Source organism: Micropterus salmoides, unplaced genomic scaffold, assembly GCF_014851395.1.
Source record: "Micropterus salmoides isolate LMB-PRFRI ecotype aquatic unplaced genomic scaffold, ASM1485139v1 Ms_hic_scaffold_3, whole genome shotgun sequence".
Taxonomy (NCBI): Eukaryota; Metazoa; Chordata; class Actinopteri; order Centrarchiformes; family Centrarchidae; genus Micropterus; species Micropterus salmoides.
This window is the reverse complement of record NW_024042261.1, coordinates 1,346,721-1,365,398: the sequence shown is the minus strand read 5'-3', so window position 1 is coordinate 1,365,398 and position 18,678 is coordinate 1,346,721. Positions and strand designations below refer to the sequence as shown.

The window sequence follows — 18,678 nt, the reverse complement described above, 5'->3', positions numbered from 1 at the left end:
AGCTGGAATGTTAAGGGGATGAACCATCGTGTGAAACGCAAGAAGGTTCTGACGTATTTACATCAGTTAAAGGTAGATATCGCTTTTCTTCAGGAGACCCACCTCAAAATTCACTTCCAAATCAAGAAGCTGCCCCTCTTGATTTAGAATGGAATTTTGAGTGATAAACCTCACCAACCCATCTAGTGCACAAGCGTGGATGGTCACTCATTTTTCTCTATGATTATGCCTATCTTCTAGCTAAAGCTAAATAACAGTTTTCATTTGCATTGCTAAAGTTGGACTAACTTAATTACCTGTCCAGAAAACAGGCAACTTTGGACTCGCATTTCGAAAATCTTTGTCCCACATCAGCGCCTTCCATCTGGGAAAAGCCACACCGATGTTTATATCCGTGATTTCTGGCTTCATCATGTTCTTCGACGTTGACTATTTACACTCTTTGTTCCTATGTGGTCCTTCATTTGTCCAAATTTCACTCCTCTTCTTACTTCTAATAAACCAGACGACTACGACCACACTGTACAACTACTGCTACTTATTCTTCTTCTTCGTATAGATATTCAACGTAGTGATGAGCTTCTACACTGCTAGAATTCCACAAGAAGAAGAAGAACCTAGTGATGAAACGCGCTCTGTAGAGCAGATTGTCCGTTATGGGCTACTGTAGAAACATACGGCCAACATGGCGACTTCCATGTAAGGGGACTCGCGGTGCATGTAGATAGAAATGGCTCATTCTAAGGTAATAAAAACGTAACGGTTCATTATGAAGGGTCTTTGTACACCATTGAAAACATAGTTATGTGTATTATATTGCATTTCTGTCAATAGATCCTCCTAAATATTACACACTGCTTTAACTTCCTGAATTAATATTTCATCTGTCTTACCTCGTTCAATGATCAGAGTTGGGCTATCCATCAAGGAAACATGCTGAGAAGTGTTAGCTGGATTAATGAATATTGGATAACTAATTTATATTTATTGAAACTTTGTTAAAGGTTCTATGTGTAATTTTCAGAAAACCCTTGTTATTAATGACACCAGTGACTAAACTGCAGGCAGCATGCTGTTGCTAGCTCTCACACTCCTTAGACGTGATCCTCCTGGGTATCGGTATCAGTTAGCTATTTGGCCTCCCCTGTCTTGCATTGCTGTTGGCCAGTAGAAAGCAATCGTTAGATACTCTATACGACGGTGCAGCCTATAACAGAAATACACTCATTGACACTAGAAACGGAAGTGCAGGGATTGGATTTAGTGCAGCAGACCTTGGGACTATCACTTCCCATGGCATCTTCCAACTACCTAGCCAGACCAGGCGGACCAAACGCCACTGCAAGTGTTGCAGTTACCCTGGGAAGAGAGTGAAGAGAGCCAGGATTAGAGCTAAACTCACCCAGCTTGGAGAGAGCCACTTTGATTATGCAATAATATAGTATTGTCCTAATGATAATGTTAGCGAGCAAGCAAGGTTTGCCAGTCTGTGTTGGACTCTGTAGCCAGTCTGTGTTGGACTCTGTGTTGTGGTGGGTGCTAGTCGTTTGTTGACGTTAGCAGACTCCATTTCTAAGTTAAATTTAGCTAGTGTTGCAAAGGGAGTGGAAGAGAAGGCACTCGGGAACATGCATATATGTTACATCCTTTCCTTTTTCCCCCCAATAGACTCCTTTAAATAGAAATCAGTCTACAGGTTTTAGACAACCGAGAAAATCCACTCCAGATGAGATGTTGGATCAGCAGCTCATCAGTCCTGTATGTCATTGCCTCCTTTCCAACTTTCTTTCTAACAAAAGTTTTTTTTTTCTTGAAATGCTTTACCGTGCCACCGCTGTTGTCACATTTTGATGTGACCATTTCTAAAAGAAAGTCATACAGTAGAATTAAAACTGAACAGCCTTTAACAATGTTTATTATTTTAGTTTCCATATTATCTGCCTTTAGCAATTTTGTGGTACTTTGTGTAGCTCAACAGATCGAGAGATATTTGTTGAGTTATTGTTGTTATGCTTCCCTGTTATTAGCACTGCTGTTTCAGAGTGATGAGACCAGTAATGTGGCTGCTGCACTTTGCTCTGCTACTCATATACGAACCAAAATCGCAGGTGCACTCGGAGAAGCACACACAGTCCTTACGCCCTAGATGCACTTATCTTTGTGCTTGTGCAATTAAAATAGGGCCCGAAATCTTAAATGCTTTTATCCAAAAATGGAAACTGTCTCAAAAAAAACCCAGAATCATCAGAATCAGAAAGCTTTATTGTCATTGAACAAACCCCAATTCAAGACTAAAGCTAGACCTGGATTGAGCCCAGTTTAACAACTAGTTGGTTGCCCCCGACTAATTTTAGAATTGTTCTGCCAGGTCAGTTTTTTTTTTACATTAATTTTGAGGGGAGTCACAACGCCAGATTGATTGCCTGAACTAGGGTTTTGGGGTTTTTTTAAATTGTAAAACAATTTTAAACTTGAATATTGGTTGTGCAACATGAAAAAGTGTCTTGTCACCCCTATTATTTGTTGGCTTACTTCTATATGGGGGATAATCTTGCTCTAAGTTTTGGAACTACAGTTCCCATAATTTGGGGTCTCTGGGGAATGTAAACAGGAAGTAAATGGTTGCCATGGAGTCTTAGCTGTGGGCTACAACTTGAGCTCTGTATTTATAGTCTATACTTTACGTTTTGGCAAAGTGGTACCATTAAGTTCCCTCTGAAGGTGACTTCATTTAGTACTCTGCTTCAAATGAGCAGACCTTTTGACAATGAAATCTTCAAATGCTTTTATAAACATGTAAGGACACATATTTACAAAAGTCCTGGAACACTTCTGGGGAAAGATGCTGAGTGAGCACTTTGTTTATCTCTGGTACTGCTGCTAACAGTGAGTGGTGGAGGAGAAGAATGAGTAGTATGTTTTGTGTTGTAGGGAACGAGGAGATAGCTCACTTCCTACTGCAGAATGGAGCAGGATTCTCCTCATACACTCTGATGGACCATCCAGCCTTCAGCAAACACCTGCTCAGACTTAAACTCCAGGAAACCTCCAGCGCAGAAGGAGAGAAGGTGTGTGTTCCGGAAACAAAGGGGGATAATGATAATGGGTTTCTGAGCCTTCTTGGAATCTCTGTATAATGATCATGTTTCATTGGGAAGTTGCCCTGTCACAATAAATCACAATATCACATTTTGTCAGTATCATGCAATCCTATAAGAAACTCACACTGACTCTCAGTACCTGCAGAACTAACTTTATGTAGTCTGTGTTAGTAAATTCCCTGCTAGCGGCTGCAATGTGTCATGTTACAGTAGCTAGCCAGAGCTGACAGATGCCCATCAACTGTGCCATTTAGTTTTGGAAATGTGTGGACGAGTGACGCATACAAATGTCCTATTATGGTGTGTTCACATACAACTAAAAGTGAATTTTCTCCTTGCATTACTTGCGTGAGTTTGACCATTGGACCATTTGTGTTTATTTGCGGAACTCCAGTAAATACAATATTACCTTTAATCTGGTTTCCTACGGCAGTATGAACTAAAAAATAATAAAAACATTTTGTTGGGATTTAATTGCAAGAAACACATCAAATGGATGCTGATTTCCTAAACATATGAATTCATGCTTTGTCAGGTCTGTCAAATGGCGTTTGGAACGACCAGGCTATAGTAAAGTACGATAGCTGGAATCAAGTAACAGACATAAATTTACTGAACTTACCAAGTAGTTCAGCTTCCTCGCTTACTTTTCTCTAAGCAATGTCCTGTTGTGTTGGTTTCTGTGTAAATATGAAGTAGTATCACAGCTCTGTGCAACAGAGTGCTACAGTAAGACAGGTTGAGAAGTACGAGTGAAGATAAATCAACTTTTTAATCCCAAACATAAAAAAAAAAAAAAGTTAATCTAATAAAAGAAATTAACTCTGAGCTCCAGATCAAAGCAGAATCCAGTGCGACTATGGGTGTGTGTTTGTCCAAAAACTTCAGTACCGGCCCCGGCTCTCCCCTCCAGAGCTTCCTGTCACTCACTAGCTGTAGTCGGCGAGCAGCGGCTCTGCCCGTTCCTCCCCACACAAGTTTCGCCCAGTTCAAGTCATTTGCATTGCCGGTGCAAATTTGCATCTATTTGCATTGAATAGACACAAATCGAAACAATGTTGCACGAATAAGTTTGTGTGAACACAGTAAGAAGAAATTTTAGAAGTTTCCAGCAAGCTAAATACCAAAAATGTCAGTTTATTGACATTTTTGGTATTTAGAAATATCAGCTTGCTGGAAACTTGGAAAAGGGAGGCAGAACACTCATAACTATAGTTCACTCGCATAGACTTCCTTTGGTAAAAAACTCTGTAGCCTATTACGTTACTGGTCGCGGACACGGTAGATATTTGACAAGCAGGGTCCAGGTAAAGCAACAGAGAACACAGAGAGCAGGCTCAACATTAAGATGTACTGTCAGCCATCGCCGATGGACGATTGTCTATTGGCCCAAACTTAACACACATCCTTGATTGTAAATCAGAAACCTGTCTATGGAAATAAAAATGAGTACATGAAATTGAAAACAAAATAAAACTATTACTAAACAAAGTGCAGGATTTACAAAAAACAAATTGTCTTCAATGGATCTTGAATGGACTAAATATAAAAGTTAAGGATTGTAAAAAAGTAAATAAAATTTCAGTGCAGCTTTGAGGAATGTTTGCTCATGAAAAAAGTATTCAATTCAGTAACAAGTATATCTTCATGATATAAGCAGGCTGTCAGTGTATGTTGGAGTGGTCTGCAGCTGCCCTGGCTGGAGCTGGATTGGTTCATGGATGTCTCCTCACGTATCAACCACCTGGATCTGTCGTCCAACAACCTGGCTGCTCTTCCGTCTGTCGTGCCCTGGGGTCTCATCCACCTGCAGACCCTAGATCTTTCTAACAACCTGCTAAAAGAGCTGCCCGCTTCTCACAATTCCCAAGAAGTCATCTGCTCCAGGTACACATGGCAGGAGGTCGTCTGGTCTAAATGCAGCTGAGACTGCATATATATTTTTACCAGAATAGCATCTAGTCAGTGTCCTCTGTCTTGAATATAATGGATGTCCTCAAGTTAATTACATTTGTTGTGTAATTGCAAATAGATCATTACCACATTGGTTCCCTGCTGGAGACTCTTCATCTGACTGATAATTGAAAACTGATTTCAGGCCAACATGGTCATCTGATTTCTACAGATTACGGCCATATGTGAAAAATGTATTTATTTAAGTTTAAAGTTGGAATTCTGAGAATAAAGTCAGACTTTTAACTTGACACAAAAACATTGTTAACATCTATAATGGTGGCTGAAGTTCTGCTGCCAATTCTGACTAACTGGGGCCTGCCAGTTAGAAAGTCCAGGAGCTAGTCACAGAGCGTGGAGTACAGTCCAAGCGCAGACAGTTTGTGGGGGATGACTGTATTAAAAGCAGAGCGGTAGTCAACAAAGAGCATCCTGATGTGGTATGGCAGCACTACTGCTATGACCCGCAAATGAAGTTAATGTTTTATATTTTAAATTTTTTTACATCTGAAGTTTACATTTTTATGTTTGAATCTTATAATTTATATCTCTATTTATTGAATTTTATTTTTTTATTATAGGCATTTGATGTGGACAGCAAAGAAAGAATTCCCTGAACATCTGACAATAAACACTTTGAATCTTTTAATCTTGAATTTTGAAAACAGTCTTACTATATTGGCTAGCAAGCGATCCATCCAACCTTGGGAACTCCCCTGTGAGGCAGGATCTGCTGAGAGATGCTGAATCCACTTTGTTAGTGGTCAAGAAATGGCTCCAGTGCAAATGCTAACTGCTCCTGAAACCACAATGTCTCGTTTTCTATTTCTGCATGTGTTAAACACTGATAAAACAATATAAATAAATGCATGTCCCCCTGCTCCCAATCTTCCCAGTACTGCTGATCTATAATATGTCCTGAACTGTTTCTGTTACTGTGCACAACGAGATGAAATTAATATTGGTCATCTCTTCCCACTTTGGATAAAATGACAAACAAGCTTATTTCCCAAAATGTCAGTGTTTAAGTATTCCCTCACATAAGTACAGTATATAGCAAACACATCTCTGCCCCTTTCAGCCTCCCTCTTTTTTGTGCTTCAGTTTAAAGCAGGTAAATCTGTCTGAGAACCAGCTCACCAGTTTGCCACCGGGATTTCTCCATCTGACCAACATCCGGAGACTTTCTGCTGCCAAGAACCAGCTCACAATCCTATTTAACATCCCTACCAGTATGTTCCAACTCAACATATATATATAACTATTGTTTGTTTTATTTATATATATATATATATATATATATATATATATATATCGGGGAATTTGGCAGTACATCCAACCGGCCTCACAACCAATGTACCATGTGCACTGAGAAAGATCTATCTAGAGTTCAAATCATAACGAATGGGGGCAAAAACAAAAGTGTTGCGTTTATAATTTTGTTCAGTGTATATAAACTATATATATTTACACTACCCTCCAAAAGTTTGGGGTCACCCTGACAATTTCATGTTTTCCATGAAAACTCACACTTTTGTTCATCAAATGAGTTGCAAAATGAATAGAAAATATAGTCATTCAAGTCACAGTCAAGACATTGACAAGGTTAGAAAAACTGATTTTTTTTATTTGAAATCAGTATCTTATCTGAAGCACCTCCCGCAAGTTAGCTTGATGGGCACTTCTTACGTACCATACAGTCAAGCTGCTACCACAACAGCTCAATAGGGTTGAGATCTGGTGACTGCGCTGGCCACTCCATTACAGACAGAATACCAGCTGACTGCTTCTTCCCTAAATAGTTCTTGCATAGTTTGGAGGTGTGATTTGGGTCATTGTCCTGTTGTGGGAGGAAATTGGCTCCAATCAAGCACTGTCCACATGGTATGGCATGGCGTTGCAAAATGGAGTGATAGCCTTCCTTATTCAAAATCCCTTTTACCTTGTACAAATCTCCCACTTCACCAGCACCAAAGCAGCCCCAGACCATCACATTACTTCCACCATGCAGGAGTTTGCACCAGTCAGGCACTCCTCCAGCAGCTGTTCACTTGTTCTGGGTCTCACAAATGTTCTTCTGTATGATCCAAACACCTCACACTTTGATTCAACTGTCCACAACACTTTTTTCCAATCTTCCTCGGTCCAATGTCTGTGTTCTTTTGCCCATCTTAATCTTTTCCTTTTATTGGCCAGTCTCAGATATGGCTTTTTCTTTGAAACTCTGCCTAGCAGGCCAGCATCCCGGAGTGGCCAGTCACTGTGGACATTGAGACTGACGTTTTGAGTGTACCATTTAATGAAACTGCCAGTTGAGGACCTGTGAGGCGTCTATTTCTCAAACTAGAGACTCTAATGTACTTACTACTCCTCTTGCTTAGTTGTGCACCCGGACCTCCCACTTCTCTTTCTATTCTGGTTAGTGCCCGTTTGAGCTGTTCTCTGAAGGGAGTAGTGCAGTTGTAGGAAATCTTCAGTGTCTTGGCAATTTCTCGCATGGAATAGCCTTCATTTCTTAGCTGTGCTAACATAATTGCACAAGGGTTTTGTAATCATCAGTTAGCCTTTTAACATGATTAGCTAGCACAATGTACCATTAGAACACAGGATTTATGGTTGCTGGAAATGGGCCTCTGTACACCTATGTAGATATTTGATTAAAAATCTGCCGTTTCCAGCTAGAATAGTCATTTACCACATTAATAATGTCTAGACTGTACTTCTGATTAATTTAATGTTATCTTCATTGATTAAAACAGTGCTTTTCTTTACGAAAATAAGGGCATTGACCCCAAACTTTTGAACGGTAGTGTGTGTGTGTGATCTAAGAACAGATCACAGCAATCTCCCAGAACAAGATCCATTAACCATTACAATGGCAGACATCCAACAAAGAGTGGCAGGTATGAAGAGCTGGACAGCACCAGGCCCTGACATGATCCACACCTACTGGCTGAAGAAACTAACTGCACTCCATAAACACCTGGCAGCACAAATGAACCTACTGCTGACTGCTCCTGTCAGGCATCATAGCGGCTAAGATGAGTAGGCTTATGGCTCAATACATGGACAGGGCCCAGATGGGAATGGGCAGTAACACCAGGAGAGCCAAGACCAGCTACTGGTTGATAGAGCGGTCACTCAAGACTGCAAGACCAGGCAGACCAATCTGTGCACCGCCTGGATTGACTACAGGAAAGCCTACGACTCAATGCCACATACCTGGATACTGGAATGCTTGGAAATGTACAAGATCAACAGGACACTAATAGCCTTCATCAAGAACTCAGTGGGGCTGTGGAAAACAAGTCTGGAAGCCAACGCAAAGCCAATTGCACAAGTCACCATCAAGTGTGGCATATACCAAGGTGATGCACTATCCCCGCTGCTGTTCTGCATAGGCCTGAACCCCCTCAGCCAGATCATCACAAAGACTGGCTACGGATACCGGTTCCTAAGTGGAACAACCATCCGTCACCTCCTCTACATGGATGACATCAAGCTGTATGCCAGAAATGAGTGAGACATCGACTCACTGATCCACACTACCGGGATCTACAGCAGCGACACTGGAATGTCGTTCGGACTGGACAAGTGTGGTCGCATGGTATCAAAAAGAGGGAAAATGATCAGAACCGAGGGGGTTTAACTACCAGAAGGCCACATTGGAGATGTTCAGGATCAGATCCAGACTGACAAACTGGTGATGGCAAACCAACCAGACATCTTGTTGATCAACAAACAGCAGAAGAAGGCTGCAGTGATAGATGTGGCAATCCCAAGCGACAGCAACATCAAGAAGAAGGAACACGAGAAGCTTGAGAAATACCAAGGGCTGAAAGAGGAGCTAGAAAAGATGTGGAAAGTAAGAGCAACAGTGGTGCCAGTGGTAATCGGCGCACTGGGGGCTGTGACCCCCAAACTGGGAGAGTGGCTACAGCAGATTCCAGGTCTCTGTCCAGAAGAGTGCAGTCCTAGGAACAGCTAAGATACGGCACAGAACCCTCAAACTCCCAGGCCTCTCTGGTAGAGGACCCGAGCTTGAGGATGACGCATACCACCCCGCAAGGGGTGAGAGGGGGAATTTTTATATATATATATATATATATATATATATATATATACTTTTTTTAATGTATTAATTTATGTGTCAGGGACAATGCAACAAACAACAGGTTACAATAACATGGATTAGATGTGTTGCATATTGTGTACGATCCTTGTCCCTAGTTAAGAAATGCAGACATATAATTAACATAAAATGCCATGATTAATGTAAAATAAGATGAAAAATATAAATAGAAATCCCACTTGATAATAATAGTAAAAATAAGGGTAAATACAGAGTACATAGATATGACATAAAGTCAAGTAAAGTACAACATTTTAAAAGAAGAACTGGGTGACAACAGGAAAAGAAAATACATCAATTGCCGAAAGCAAAGAAACATGCTGGAGAATGGGGAGGGGGGAAAAAAAGAAAAAAGGGCAGAGAGAGACAACAGGAGACAACAAGCCGAACAGCAACAACAAAAACCACAGAAAAAAACTGCCAGTCTAGGCGTAAGTGTGTGTGTGCGTGTGTGTGAGTGGATGTAGACGTAAATGTGTGGCGGTGTGTGTGTGTGCGTGCGTGCATGCATGTGTGCACAAGCCTGTCATGGAATGTGGTTGTTAGTGATAATGGGGTGCCCTAACAGCAATGCACCGACCCCAGCGGCAGGCAGGTGAGAACGCAAGCATCCAGGGCACCCTGCAATCCCCATAGAGCTTGAAGGACCCGAGATCACATGCCCCGGGCACAGCCGCGCTGCGTCCCAAGGAAGAACGGCAGAGAGCCACATCGGGGTTGTGTGTGTAGTGAGACATAACTCGGAGGGAGAGGTGGAAGAGGTCATAGAGAGGCTAGGCAGGAATGGTCCTCCCCTAACCCCCGTCACCCGCCCCCGCAGGCAGGACGACGCCAGGTCCATCTAGCCCCAGGGCTTGTGGTAAGAGCCCCTCGATCCCCGGCAGCCCCCCAGAGCGGCCACCCCGCCCAGCCCTAGGGAAGACCCAGGGAAGCCCAGCTCACACAGACCTACCCAAGATCCAGAGAACTACAGCCCCGAACCACAGATCCCCACACACCCCAAAGGCAGCTTTGCACAGCCGCGACCTGAAGCCCCCCCGCACATGATCTCCAAGACCGACATAAAACTTCCTCCCTTGGATATATGTGTTTGAACCAGTTTAACACAGTCACAAAGACCAACCAACCTTCAAGATGCTCAGTGCATTTTGTCTAGGTTGGGTTTTAGTAAAGGTTTTAAAACAGTTGTTTTGAAGGCCTCCGGGAAGATGCCTGTTTGAATTTCAGGCTGCACACTCTGTGTCCTGCTGCTGGATGACAGGCAGGGGTACACATTTTGTGAAAGTAAAAAAAAAGCTAAAAACTAAACAAAATTAAACTTCAGAGTCTAGTGATATATTTTATAATGTTTTTGTCCAGAAGTTTGTGTCAGTGATGTTGTTCACTTGGAAGTCATTACCTAAATGGACTATCAGAAGCCAGACAAACCATCTGTCTGTAGGATGACAGCCAAAGACAAATCTTGGAATGTCCGTAGTTTCCCATCAGAGTCCAACATGATGTCTTGTTCTGTCCAAAACTCAAATATATTTATTTTACAATGATATGAAAGAGAAAAAAAAAATATATAATTATCACAAAATAGTTATTGATTAATCTTCTATGCTCGTCTTAGTAACCCATTGTATGGGCACTACTTAACTGTTTGTTCTTGAAATCCAGCGTGGATTTATTGTTAATCAATACAAGTTTGTTATTAAACACTAGATGCTAGTTGGCATATATTTAAAACATTTAAAAAATGGATTCAAACTGATTTAGAGTAACAGCTGCTGGACGGACTTTTGTCATTAGTTTGTCATTCGTACAAGTCTGATGTAAACTGTGGTTGTGTTCTTTCATTTAATCCTGTCAGCCACTAACTGGATCGGCCTTCGTAAGCTGGAGGAGCTGGATGTGTCTGATAACTGTCTGACCAGTCTGCCTACCGCTGTCCTGCACTGCTTGAAATCCCTCAGATTCCTCAATGTGTGCAGGAACAAGCTGAGCACCTTCCCTGACCCCTGGGCATGTCCACTGGTAAGAAACCAAACTGATCCACTTCCTGTTATATCTGCTAATGTCAGAGAATTTTTCTTTTAATCAAAATACAATATTCCAGTTGCTGTCGTCCATATTTGATATTTCGGGTATTACTCTATGGAGGTCATCTGACATATTTCACTATAACTGTATACTTACTAGTTAAGAAACCGTCTGTAAGTAGTCCATCACTGAAATTAGTCCATTATAGATGTTTTGATTGTTGATTGTTCAGTTCAGTCCAACTTTATTGACAGACTCAAGGTCCATTAGAAAAACGTACATCAGCATTAGAGACACAGCACCTCCTAAATTACCAACAAATACAAAAGCACAGAAAAAATGGGCGATTTTTATAAAAGACAGTTACACCAATGCTTCCACAGAGGTGACTGGTATTGTACAACACTATTACTAGGATTTGTCAGCAGCTTAATATTTCTGTTCTGAGAGCCATCTAGTCGCCAGATAAATTTGTACATCAGATTTCTCAGTAGAGCCTGGAAAGTGTTGACTCTTACAAAACAAGTCACTTGGACTACACCACCTAGGTTTTTTAAGCGATATCCGCATACAGTCATTATAGGCAACCTGAACCTTATGTATGGTTGTCTTTTTAAACTTGACCCATTATGGGAAGTATAGAGAGGAGTGCAATATGCTTTAAAGAGCCTTATCTTAATATGGTCTGATACATATAAAATTTTCTTGTTAACATATTTGCTTGAGCAGCAAGCATAGGACACTGCCTATACATGTCATGGTCATCAGACAACTGAACTGTGAAGAAATGCCCCAGTTATTTTGTTTTATTACAAATACTTAGCGCTTGCCCTGACAGATAAAAAAAATGCAAAGTTTGAGGTCCTTAATTCCCTTTCGTTCTTCATATCATGACGACAGTCTTCTTAACCTTGTACTGCACATCATATTTGACCCCATATTCAGAAGATTCACCACATGTTGAAATCCAGCACTGCTAGGAGAAACAATAGCCAGATCATCGGCATACATAAGATGATTTATTAGAGCGTTTCCGATCATACAGACAGTTTTGCAGCCTCTTAGTTGTTTTGATGAATCTTTCATATACATGTTGAAGAGGGCTGTGGAGAGTAACCCCCCTTTTTGTACTCTTGACGCCAAACGGAGCAGAGACTCTATTAACCCATCTAACCTGCATACTCTGGTTACTCTTGTTTAGGGCTCTCACCTCCTTCCAAAAGTCAATGGTATTATTACAAAGTAGCTTTTCAGCCATAGAGTCCACTCTCATGACTTGCTTGTGTTTGCAAACATAACAAACTGCATATTTATACCTAGCATTAGTGATCTTTTTGAGGTCCAGGACAGGTCCCTGTCTGGGTCTACCAGCCAGAACCCAAGCTTTAAATGCCTCCTTAGCTTCCGCATTATGTGCAGCTGCAACTTACTCCAACCTGGCTTGATGTTATGTGCCTTATCAGAGTAAGTAAAGTATGGTCAACACAGCTCCCACAATACAATCATACATAGCACAAAGAGCTTCACGATGAGCATTATCATTACAATTTAAATTAAAACACTGAATTGCACTTTTTGGTAAATATACTCAGAAGAATATATGTTTTCCTACAGTATAACGCAAAATAGCATGGGCATCTGTTGTGCTAATGCAATGATCAAGTCATGATGTCGTGTGCCAGGCTTCACTTATGTAAGACTAGCTATCTGCAGGTAACAACAGTTGACTAGATAATATAAGGTTATTGTCATCACAAAACTGTTACATATGTTTAGCAAACAATGAACTTCTGTCTGAAAGATCAACATTCATTTCACCAAACACCTATACACTCGTGGAATGATTATCAAGAATAAAATAATTTATAAAGAAAGTCTATTCAAGTATTCATCCTCATTCTGCTGACACTCATATGGTGTATATACGTTAAGGATAATAAACTTTTTGTTGTTAAACTCTAACTGTACTGCAATGCACCAGTCAACTTCCAGCCTTATGACTTTTATCACTGAGTCCAACTTTTTGTGCCAGAGGATAGCTACACCTCCTGCTATCCTTTCTCTCACTATTCCGATAGAGAGGTTTGTTGTAGATTCACCAGCACCGTGGAAATTGTCTTTAAAAGAGTTAAATTGTCCCAAATCTTGTCTAGGTAAAAATGTTTCCTGTAAACATAAAATGTCACAGCTTTGCAACAAGTTATCAACAACTACATGCTGGGCCCTGTCCCCTGCGCTGCTGCCCCTGACAGCTGTAAGATACAACACGCATGGAAGAATTTAAGAGGACGGTACTGCCATAGCCCCAATCGGTACAGCTGCTCCAAGTGTTGAACTGGGTACACTAATCTTCACCAAACCCGTCAATTCTGCCTTACGTGGCTCATAGTATCGCCGCACAACAGAACCTTCAGGCCAGAGTTCTGGGTTATGGGGGTGGTAGGTAAAAGGGTTAGGCCAGCAATTAAAATAGTCAAAGTGTGGACAGATGAATCTACAGCAGCTCTACAGGACTGTTTTGGGAGCACGGATTTGAGTATGTTCAGAGAGGCTGCCATCCAGGAGAGCCACATCAACCTTGAGGAATATACATCATCAGTGACATCATACATCAGCATATATGTTGATGATGTGGTGATCACTAAGATGATAAAATCATTCCCCAATCAGAAAGCCTGGATGAATGGAGAGGTGAGGGCTCTGTCCAGAGCCAAAAAAGCTGCTTTTCGGTCTAGTGATAAAGAAGCTTACAGCACCACCAGGGAGAGACTAAAAGCTGGTATCAAGGAGGGGAAGCGGAGACCTCAGCAGAGACTGGAGAGAGACCTCAACACCAGCGACACCAGAGATATGTGGCAGACCATCAAGAACATCACAGGCTACAAAAGCAGGAGCTCCCCCATCATGTGTGAGGCCACATTACCAGATGAACTTAACACCTTTTACGCTCGCTTTGATCTCCTCAACAAGGAGTCAGCTGTAAAGTCTACTCCACCTCCAGAGGACCGGCCCCTGTCAGTATCCACAGCAGATGTGAGGAGAGTCCTGCTGAGAGTGAACATGAGTAAATCAGCATCACAGAGAACCTGACATGGTCATTTTACATCTCCACGCTGGTGAAAGCTCAGAAACGCTTCTTGAGGAAACTTAAGAAGGCCAAATTCCCACTCATGTTCTTGTCAGCTTTTACAAAGGAGCAATAGAAAGCATCCTGACTGAAAACATCTCTAACAGCATGGGATGTGCACGGCTCAGAAGATCATTGGTACCCATCTCCTGAGCATCAGTGATATCGGTGAGGTGAGGTGTCTGCAGAGCCCAAAGGATACTAAAGGACAGTACCCACCCAGCCACAGCCTGTTCACCCTGCTGCCTTCTGGGAAGAGATATTGAAGTTTCGGCTGCCGCACCACCAGACTGCAGAGCAGCTTTTCCCCCCTAAGCTATCAGACTCTTAAACTCTAATTCATCCTCAGCACTGCTCCAGTGATTATAGTTTATTTCTGTGTACCATTTCTCAGGCCCGAACAGCGACCGCTGTGAGGTCCCTATTGTGTTTTGTTAGAATTATTAGTATTCTTATGCTTCCCCATTCAACGCATTTTTGGGGGGCTTAACATACATGAAAAGTTGTAGAAATTGGCACACATGTCCGAACTGGTGAAAATAGCTGGTGCATGAGTGCACAAAACCAAAGCTCCCTCCTTTCTCTTTGGCCTACATTCACCAAACTTGGTAGGTATATGTATCGTGTTCAGATTTAAAAATAAGCCTCTTGGACCATTAACCTAAACCCAACAGGAAGTCAGCCATATTTGATTGAATGTGCGAGGATTTTCCATTTACACCCTCCATATTTTAACGAACTCCTCCTAGGGATTTGATCAGATCAACTTCAAATGTGGGCTGTGCCATCTCAACACCTTTGTGATGTAATTTTGCAAAGCTTTTTTTGATTGATCAAACGGCGTGTCAATAGCATGGCCTGGCATGGCGGTCAAATTTGATGATTCGCCATAAAAAAGGAAAAACTGTGTAAATGGACTGAACATGGTCATGGTTGATGGTCATAGTCATGGTTTCCACACATCACCTATGTGATATGTGCAGTGTTAACTTCAAGTTCTGCCTGTAGACATCTACATGCCAAGCTTCTATTACAGTGACGACGCCACCTACTTTTCAACGGGTGTGCTTAACTCCTTTGTGGAAATGACAGAACACACACAATGGATACATGGATGCAGCAGAACCCAACTTGAAGGAAGTCGTACCACACCCTGAGGAGCGGGAGGTGTTCGCTCATCGCTGCTTGCAGCTTTAATTAAAACTGATTCTGTATTAATGTATATTGTCTGCTATGTAGCAGAAGGGAATTGTAAAATTTCACTGTATAACTTATATAACTTATGACAATAAACCTACCTACCTTATAATCTGCGACTTCACTGCATTCCACACACTTAAAATGTTCAGTGTGTAATATTTCTGAGGATCTGTTGACAGAAATGCAATATAAGATCCATAACTATGTTTTCAGTGGTCTATAAAGACCTCACATAAGTAACCGTTATGTTTTTATTACCTTAGAATGAGACATTTATATCTACAAAACCGCGGGCACCCCCTTCTATGGAGGTCGCAGTATTTTGTTGTCATGTTTCTACCGTAGCCGTCAACGAACAGCAACACAGAGCACGTTTCGTCATCACAGCGTTCATTAAATGCATCCATAGAAGAAGAAGAGGGAATAATAACAATAATATACAGTCTCTGAGTAGTCTTCTGGTTTATTAGAAATAAGAAGAGAAGTGACATTTAGACAAATGAACGTTATTTAGCACAAGAGCCGACAGCCTGTGGATCTTTCTACCATGAAGCCAGAGGAGTCTGGACGGATACAAATAGCTGACGGCAGAAATCACCGATGTTGTGGATTTTCCCAGATGGAAGCCTATAATGCGGGATAGATGTTTTCGTAGTGGTGCTGAAGTTGTCTGTTTTTTGCTGGACAGGTAATTAATTTAAGTTTGTCAGACTTTAGAGATGCAAATGAAAGCTGTTGTTTGATAGCTTTAGCTTGAAGCTGGCCATAATCACAGAGAGCTGTGACGTGTTTCCTGTGTCAGTGGTGTGAATCAGTAGTTGCATTAATTTCATGCGGCCTACTTATTCTTTAGCCTGCGTTTTGGCTTTGCCGGTTACATTAGCGAGACAATCAGCTGTAACGTTAGCTTAGAGCACGGAAGCATCAGCCAGCTAAACTTTTACTGCCCTGGTAGAAAAAACACTTAAGGTTAGTTGGATTGGTTGGTCTCCAGCATTGGCTTTGGCTTGTGAAGTAAAATATGTAGTTGGATTAATTTCATGTAGTTACTCTCTCTCCAGCGCCCTGTTTTGGTTTTGTTGGTTATGTTCGTTCAGCTGATCACTAATTACAATAAAACGGTAGCTTACAGCTGGAAGCTCAGATCAGACAGCTAAACCTTTATTGCCCTGGTAGAAAAAAAATATGTTGTTGGATTAGTTTCATGTAGTTAATCTCTCTCTGCAGAGCTCTGTTTTTTTTATTTTATTATTTTTTTTATACATTGGTGAGACAATCAGCTGATCACTAATTAGCAATAAACGGCAGCTTACAGCTGGAAGCTCAGATCAGCAGCTAAACATTTACTGCGCTGGAAGAAAAAATATGTTGTTGGATTGTAATTTCATGTAGTTCTTCTCCAGCAGTCTGCTTTGCAACATGGACAGAAATGTGCCCTTACCTTCCTGAGACCGATGATGAATATTATTGGCAATAAAACGGTAACAGCATGGAGCTCAGATCAGCAGCTATACTTCACATTTTACTGCCCTGGTGGAAAACATGTATTTCTTTTTACTGCTAATGGTGATTTATAACAAGTCCGTGTGCCTATCAAGTGACAAATAATGAATACTTTCCAAATTTGCATTAAAAAACATGTTTTTTTGGATATTGCTTCACCACTGTGAAGTTTTTTTTATTTGCACACAAATATGTAATTTGTGCTTTCACATGCTAAATGCCCATTAAACCGTTGCACCATTTTACCAAAAACTGAAATTAGGGCTGCAGGTACTACTTTGTGTTTCTGTTACATTTAAAAAAAATTTAAAAGACATTTTGGTAAGATTTGCATGCTTACCTAATTAAGCAAAGCGAGAGGAGTCTTCATCCTCACCTGACTATGCCTTTGTAAACTTCATGTATGTGTATGGTTTATAATGGACTGTGGTGCAGAAACGGTGAGGCTTACATTGTCCTGGTATCTGTCAGTGGTCATACTTAATGCACTAGATGTGATATTCTTCATTTTCTTTGGTGTTAGTCCAGATGAGCCAACCCTCCCAAGATCTAAAATAATGTATTACAGGAGGATGAGACATCATGTAGCACTTCATTACTTCAACGACGTGTGTGGAGCAAGCTAGCTTGCTTAGCTAGGTGCAACTCTAACTCACCTCAACTATCATTTTAACAGAGCTGATAACTTTGTCAAGCGAACAAAAGGCTTAAAACTGAATGTTCTCACCAGAGAAAGTGAACAGCCAACTCCTAATAAGCTTTTTCAATGGCGCAGGTTAAATTTACACAGTGCCGTGGGTATGAGTCGGCTCTAGCCTGATTAACAGGTCGCCATGGTAACGACTTGATATCATAGATAATCCCGCCCTGAAACATTCTCTGCTTTGTGGTCTATTTTAAAATAAATGGGACTATAATTTACTAAATGAACATCATTTTTGTATTGAAGAAGACTTGAAACTAGTGATTAAGACCATAAACTCATCAGGAAAGTGTTTATTGGGGTAATTATTCAGGTGAGAAGTAGGGTCATTTTCCCATTGTTCAGTCGCCCCCTGCTGGCCATTCAATAGAATGCAGGTTTCAGGGACTTTCGCATTGGAGTCACGTCACAAGGCCCATAAATACTCCTGCGTAGGTTTTAACCATGCATTTATACTTGTGCGTAGGTGTGTCTGTCATTCTGCAATTACACCCCTTAACGCTAGTCGGCAGTAGCGCCACAGCATCCAATGTATTGACTTTTGCCGGGCGAGCAGGCTAACTTCCGGTTTAGCCCTCCGCTAACGGGAATGGGAGTAAAATTGTATAGGTGCGGCGGGTGTAGCCGTTTCAAATGTTATTGACCGAATGGATCACATTCTGATGGTGAAACGAGTCATTTCGCTCGGGTTGGGACAGTCAAATATATTGATCCACCGTGTTACAGCCGCCGTTTTGGCCGCTAGTAAAAGTTACTTCAAAGCACGGGGCACTACCTGTCGGCTTTGATACATTGCGAGGCTACCCAGCCAACCTATCACAGAGCTTACGGTCCACGTTGCCTCGACGTGTAGTTATATTTTTGAGGAGGTGCACGTCAGGCTATGGCGTCGATTTGACGCAGAAGTATAAATTGCACTACAGACCTGAAGCTT

The 18,678-nt window shown here is 41.5% G+C and overlaps 1 protein-coding gene across 2 annotated transcripts in view; it reads left to right on the top strand.

Moving 5' to 3' along the window:
• Window positions 1-18,678, top strand: part of lrrk1 (leucine-rich repeat kinase 1) — a 179,891-nt gene that overhangs the window by 50,045 nt on the left and 111,168 nt on the right. The window contains exons 6-9 of one of the 2 annotated variants that reach the window (XM_038692603.1): window positions 2,932-3,068; window positions 4,762-4,988; window positions 6,159-6,286; window positions 11,042-11,205. In XM_038692603.1, coding sequence (XP_038548531.1) covers window positions 2,932-3,068; window positions 4,762-4,988; window positions 6,159-6,286; window positions 11,042-11,205 — 656 coding nt within the window. Of the gene's footprint in view, window positions 1-2,931; window positions 3,069-4,758; window positions 4,989-6,158; window positions 6,287-11,041; window positions 11,206-18,678 lie in introns of both variants that reach the window. The other variant, XM_038692602.1, reaches the window with a different exon arrangement.